A 7201-nucleotide genomic window follows, 5' to 3' on the forward strand; every position below is an offset into this window, starting at 1 on the left:
AAAATAAGTGCCCCATGCAAAGTCAGAGGAACTTTTTTAAAAAAGGAAATATTAACTACAGAAACTAAGTCACATTTTTATTTTTTAAAAGGATTATGTTTGGGGTGCCCAGGTGGTTCAGCTGGTTGAGCGTTCAACTCTTGATTTCAGCTCAGGCCACGATCTCATGGTTCGTGAGATGAAGCCCCATATGGAGCCCAGTGAAGAGCACAGGGCCTGCTTGAGATTCTATTTGTCTCTGCCATTCTCCTGTCCCCACTTACAGGAGTGGCATATATTCTTACTGTACATTTTTTCTAGTTTTCCCTAATAGTACAATAGCATTTTCTCATGTCACTAAATATTGTTCTAAATTGATTTTTTTTAATGTTGTATACATCACCAGTGCATAATAAAGGCACCATAATATATTTCAGTTTCCAACTCTCCATAACTAAAAATGTTATCAATTTATTATAATGAATAATGAACATGTGCACACATTGTAATACCTCTCTGCTTATTTCTTTAAAGTAAATTATTTTAAATAGAATCATTGGGTCAGAAAGTATAAACTTTTAAAGTTTTTTTTTTTTTTTAAATGTTTATTTTGAGAGACAGCACAAGCAGAGGAGGGGCAGAGAGAGGGAGAGAGAGAATCCCAAGACATGGGGCTGGATCTCACGAAGCCTAAGATCATGACCTCAACCAACTGAGCCACCCAAGCACCTCTAAAATTCTTTTTGTCCTTTAATGTTCATTTATTTTTGAGAGAGACAGAGCGTGAGCAGGGGAGGGGAAGAGAGGGAGACACAGAATCTGAAGCAGGCTCCAGGCTCCAAGCTGTCAGCACAGAGCCCAACGAGGGGCTCGAACTCAGGAAGTGCGAGATCATGACCTAGGCTGAAGTTGGACACTTACTGGACTGAGCCACACAGGTGCCCCTAGTTCTTTTTTTTTTCTTTCTTTTTTAGTGTTTATTTTTGAGAGAGAGCATGAGCAGGGGAAAGGCAGAGAGAGAGGGAGACAGAGGATCTGAAGTGGACTCTGTGCTGACACTAGAGAGCCTGATGTGGAGCTAGAACTCACGAACCATGAGATCATGACCTAAGACCTTTCGGATGCTTAAACAACTGAGCCACCCAGGTGACCCCTTTGTATTCTTTTTATATAAAGAATAACTGACCTCCAAAACACTGTTCAACTGTATGTCCCAATGAATAGTAAGAAAGTTCCTGTTTTCCTGTACCCTCCGTATGAGGCATCATTATGGAAAACTTAGCCAATATGCTAAGGCAATGAGTAGCAAATCCTTAAACTAATATTTCCATGCCTACTGGCACGTATGGTAGATTTTTATTGGCCACTTGAACTCCTTTAATGAACTCTTCATTTATTTATTTTGCCCATTTTTTTACTGCAAAATACACTGGTTTGTAAAAATTCTTTATAAATTAGGGATACTAACTTTATAATTGCACTGTTCAATACAGTAGTCACTGTCCATTGAGCACCTGAAATGTGGCTATTCTGAATTAAGATGTGCTAAACATAAAATGGACACTGGACTTCAAAGATTTAGTACAAAAAATAATGTACAATATCTCAATTTTTATCTTGATTGCATATTGAAATATTTTGAAAATACTGGATAAAATATATTAAAATTGGGGCACCTGAGTAGCTCAGCTGGCTAAGCGTCCGACTTCAGCTCAAGTCATGATCTCGTAGTTTGTGGTTTGAGCCCCGCATCGGGTTCTCTATTATCAGAGGCCACTTCAGATCCTCTGTTCCCCTCTCTGCCCTTCCCCCACTAGCGCATGTTCTCTCTCAAAAATCAATATTAAAAAAAACCCCAAGAACTAAAATATATTAAAATTAACACTATCTGTTTTTTACTGTTTCACATTTGGCCATCAGACAACTCAAGATTACATACATGGCTCAATTATCTTTCTTTTGGACAGTGCTGCTCTACAATGTTATTTTCCTTATCCCCTTGAAACTGAGCTTTCAGTGTACAGGCATTTCTCATTTCTAAGTATGCAAATAAGGCAAATGTTTCCCTTAAGGCTTCCTTCTCTCCTTATTCTTGGTAAGTTTTTCCTCCACCACACAGGAATTTAGAAGCATAAACTTTTTCTTGACAAAGAAAAATATGTTTTTGGAATTTTTCCCCAAAAGTTCTTCAAATATCCTTTTCTTCTTACATGCATCCAACTTAAATAGTACCCTTTTTCTAAATGCTTTTTAAAATTTTACCATAACTGTTGTCCTTTTAAAAATTGTTTCGGTATTTCTGGAACTAAATTTTCACGAAGAAGGCTATTTTGAAAACCTACTACATGTTTTTTTAAGTGTGAAAACACATTTCAATTTCCTGGTGATAAACATTCCAAAGAACTTTGCAAAGTCATTCTGACTGATGAAATAGGTATTATTATCTGTGGTTCACAGATGGATGAGACAAAGAGTACATAATTTTAGACACGATGACAGTTACAGAGACTAGGGAGTACAAATTACACTATTTCAAATCCTTTCAACTAACACTTAAAGGGCAGTTTAGACTAAATTCAACAGCCAATATACCTAATTTAAGTGTAAAATGCCAAAATTGCTTGGCAATAAGAATCAAGTCTGCTAGAAGGTTTACTTGGGGATTTTGGAGTATGGTATAATCAGATGATTCATTTTGTTCATTAGGGAACAATGAACAATTGTTCATTGGGAACAATTTTCTATATTGCCAATATATAGAAAAACTCAACTTTTCTATCACCACCAAAAAGCCCCAAGAACAGTGGCGTTAAAATTAACTCCTCTGAAATGTTAAGAGCCAGTTTATACATTCATTGCAAATAAAAGACACTGATGTATTCCAATTTTATCTGCACAGCTTAGGCATTACTTTAATTTATATTACTTATCAACTTGAATGACGTGACTACAAGTTCTAACTTCTACTCTGAGGTCACAAACATGCTGCAAAGTTTTTCAAACATGAACTTTTGGGAAATGTTTCTGTAAATACTCTGCATACTCAAGAATCTGAGGAGTTAGACTAGGGGTGGATACGGTTCTGTTTTTCCCTCTTCGCTCCTATCAGTTCTGGAGAATCAAGCTACAGCATGTCAAGCCATGGCAAAAACAGACACAAGCCTTACTAAAACTGAAAAGTTCCTTGCTATCTTGGAAACTGTGGGACACTTAAATTTGAATCAGAAAAGAATGCTGAAGGAGAGGGATAAAAATTCGCGTCAACCACATTTTTCTGAGTGACAGTTCCAGTACACACGTTTTCACCAATAAGATTGTTCAACGGAACCGAAGAGTTCTCTTGCTTTTCAGTCCCAAACTGGGTACATTCAATGACTGTGGCACGGTCATACGCTCATACTCAAGAATGATTCGTAAATAATAAGTACTCCCCCCCCCCCACAATCCTCCCTACTTTCGGGAAATTTAAGACAAAAGTTGGAGATATGGGAAAATGGGCAGGGCAAGAAAACCTGCTCGGCCAAAAGCGCTCAAAGAAAGGGAACTGGTGAGCTCGAAACACCCAGGCACTCTGGGGAGTCAGCAATTTCTCACTGTCCGAAAGGAAAGAGATTGTCACCGGGGACACTGCGATGCAAACGTGGCGTTTCATTTGGTACAAAGTGGTTGGCTTCATGCATGCGACCAGGCCCGAGAGCTACCCGCAAGTCTCCGCGGGGGTCGTTTTAGGGCCAGAGGCGAAACCAGAGTCTGGGAGACCTCTGCAGAAACCCCGCGGGCTGGGCGGGCCGAACTGCAAAGGCGGAGACCCGGAAGGAAGGTTAGGGGGTTGGGGAAGGGCAAGCGGGCGAACTCCCCGAGGCGAAGCGCCGAGACCGGCCTGGTCCTCCAGGTCACCTGCCGCGGAGTCAGCGGCCGGGCCGGTACACTCACCCTGGCGCTCGCTGGAGCCGTGGGCCGCCGCCCTGCAGCGCAGACGGAGCCGGCACAGGGAGGACCAGCTACATCTGTGGGCCGCAGCGGCGGCGGCCAAGCCCGGTAACATCCTGGCGGGGCAAAGGCCCCTATTCGGACACCACCTCCTGCCTCCGCGACGCCGCCGGCAACAACTGACTCCATAGACCGGACACCTGCTAATACTCACGCCTGCGCCGCCACAGGCGGCCTGGATGACCCGGAAATAGTAACAACATTTAGCGCCGCAGAGCGCGCAGGCAGCGGAAGTGACGTAGTCTCGGAGCACGAATCGAGAGGCCTTGCCTCCGCAGACCGTGACGCCACGGCGTGCGCAGGGCGGGGATGCTGCTGGGTTTTGGTGTCCTCTTCACTTTTTCTGCGTCTGTACCTTTTCGCGTTAGTTGGAAGTCATCGCCTGAGTGGTTTGCATCCTAACAGCTAGGAAAACCGTGGGAGAAGTGACAGGGCCTTTTCGGGCGTCTGCCTGCTTCTATTTCTGAGCTCGAAACGTGGGCCATGCTGTTGGAAATGGGAAGAGAGGTGGGAAGGAAGGATGGTGGCCTACTTAACCTCTCTCTCCGGAGCCTTCTTGGATGAGCCCAAGCAGCGGCTAACGTGCCGAACTCAGTACTCTCCAAACCCTGCCCCAGTACGTCGTTCTCCTCTAACACACCAGTGTGTAGCCAGAGTACGTGAAGGCAGGTACTTGCCTTATTTACCTCTGAACCTCGGATTCCCGTGTGTAATGTAATAAAGACTTTAATGTGTTCGAGGTGGGTTAAGCGGAGATGTGCAGACATCGGAACAGGAGTCAGTCTGGTTCTAGAAAGATCGGAACAATACTCACCACGGTGTTGACCTCTGACATGCTCATTCAGATCTTAGCTCAAACTCAAGAGACGCTTTCCTTGACTACGCTGGCTGGACAAGGGCTGTTTAGTCTCTACCCGGTTGCCTTGTATACTTTTCTTCAAAACGCTTATCACTATTTGAAAGTATCTATGTAGTTTTGTTGTTGTTGTTTTTTGTTTTTTTTTTTTTTTTTTGCTCAGAATAGAAAATAAGCATCATGGAATCTTGGGTTTTGTACATTGCTGTTTCCGAGGGGATAAAACAACCGCCAGCACAGCAAATAGAGTGGAATGCATTGTCGTTTGATTTCTTGAAATCAATCTGAGTAGCTTAACTATGTACCTACAGAATAGCTCTTTCAAAGGGAAGTAAATTAGTTTGTTGTTCCTAATTTTGAGAGAATCTACAGCCTTTTATGTAAGATAAGTATAACCAGCTTAGTGGGGTCACAGTGAATAAATTATCACAAGAATGGTAAGCAAATTTAACTTCTATGACAAACATAGTTTAATACATTAAGGTTAAATATTCATAACCTCAAGATTATAAAACAGAATATTACCAGAAAGTTCTTGTCTCTTCTTTGTGGATAGATTTTAACAGAAATTCAACTCCATGATATAAAATACAGAAAGGCTTAGCTCTAACTTTATAGTCATTGTATGTAAATATCCATTAATCTTTGCCATAATTCTAACCTGCTTTGGATTTCTTAAAGTAGCCCCTAGTTTCTTATAGTGGATACTGTATTAATTTTGATAAACCTCCAGAAGCCTTGACTTGCTAAATAAGTTTGAAGAATAAAGCAGATCTTGCTGTGTTACCTTGTTTAAACCCTCACAATGCTGGATCACATAATAAGGTCTTCATGGACTTAGATTAAAATACTTACCCAGGGGTCCCTGAGGGGCTCAGTCAGTTGGGCGTCCAGTTCTTGATTTCCACTCGGTTCATGAGATTGAGCACTCAGTTCATGAGATCAAGGGGGACACTTTGCTGACAGCTTGGGCTGCCCCTCCCTGCTCAAGCATGTCCGCGTACCCTCTCACTCGCTCTCTCGCTCTCTCAAAGTAAATAAACTTAACAAATAAAATACTTCTGCAGCTGTCTTGGTGTTTACACCTTGATGTTAGATATAATGATGTGTTTTCATAGCATACTTGTCCTGCTGGGCAGTCTTCAAAATTTCCCCAAGTGCTGAAAATTAAGGAAATGTCAGTTTTAGAGTTCCTTAGTAGAATTTCCCTTGGCCCTAAATTCTTTGAGAAATCCCATCCTTTGCAGACTTTGCAGCAGTAAAGCAAAGTACCAAGGTCTACCAAGAGACTTTGCCTTACTGCTGCACCTCAGACACATTCAGCAGCTGCCTATATGTACTAAACAGATAAGAATCCAACATCATGGAGTTTATTTTTCTATGTGAGGAGACAAACTTTTTAAATAGACATATAATTTCAAATAGTGGTATTAGAGATGCCTGACTGACTGGCTGAGTTGGTACAGCATGCGACTCATGATCTTGGGGTTGAGTTCAAACCTCACGTTGGGTTTATTTTTTAAAAATTAGTAGCGGTAAAATATCAATCATATGGTAATTGCCACACCCTCTGTGTGCATTATCTTATTCATAACACCTAAGTAAGTTATAGATGAGGAAACTAAGGCAGAGATCTTGCTGTTAACCACCACACTTTACTTTCTAAGTCAAACGGTTTTATCCTTTGGAAGAAAATGGTCTTTCAAGATTTGAATGACAACAGGGGCGCCTGGGTGGCTCGGTCAGTTAAGCGTCTGACTTTGGCCTAGGTCATGATCTCACAGTTTGTGAGTTCAAGCCCAGCGTCAGGCTCTGTGCTGGCAGCCTGGAGCCTGCTTCGCATTCTGTCTCCCTCTCTCTCTCTGCACCTCCCCAGCTCATGCTCGCACTCTGTCTCTGTCAAAAATAAATAAACTTAGGGGTGCCTGGGTGGCTCAGTCGGTTAAGCGTCTGACTTTGGCTCAGGAGGTCATGATCTCATGGCTTGTGAGTTCGAGCCCCGCATCGGGATCTGGGCTGTTTCGGATTCTGTGTCTCCCTCTATGTGCCCCTCCCCTGTTCACACTCTGTCTCTGTCTCTCTCAAAAATAAATAAACATTAAAAAAATTTTTTTTTTTAACTTAAAAAAAGATTTGAATGATATCTTGTTTTCTGAAATATAGGTCAAGAGAGCATTTCCCCATATTTTTTTATGTATGATCAACATGATATTAAGTTTCAAAAAAATAAACTGAATTTTGGGGCGCCTGGGTAGGTAGCTCAGTCGGTTGAGTGTCCAACTTCAGCTCAGGTCACGATCTCATGGCTTGTGAGTTTGAGCCCTGCATCAGGCTTTCTGCTGTCAGCACAGATCCCACTTCAGATCCTCTGTCTCC

At 42.1% G+C, this 7201-nt stretch overlaps 1 protein-coding gene across 1 annotated transcript in view; it reads right to left on the reverse strand.

The window, feature by feature from the left end:
* The window catches only part of SLC30A9 (solute carrier family 30 member 9), an 84845-nt gene extending 80701 nt beyond the window's left edge, over nucleotides 1-4144 (reverse strand). Inside the window, exon 1 of the mRNA XM_042936494.1 lies at nucleotides 3913-4144. Within this exon, the coding sequence (XP_042792428.1) occupies nucleotides 3913-4024 (112 nt within the window). The 5' untranslated portion in view covers nucleotides 4025-4144. The remainder of the gene's footprint in view (nucleotides 1-3912) is intronic.
* Between the last annotated feature and the right edge of the window lie 3057 nt (nucleotides 4145-7201).

This window comes from Panthera leo, chromosome B1 (assembly GCF_018350215.1).
Source record: "Panthera leo isolate Ple1 chromosome B1, P.leo_Ple1_pat1.1, whole genome shotgun sequence".
NCBI classification, from domain to species: Eukaryota; Metazoa; Chordata; class Mammalia; order Carnivora; family Felidae; genus Panthera; species Panthera leo.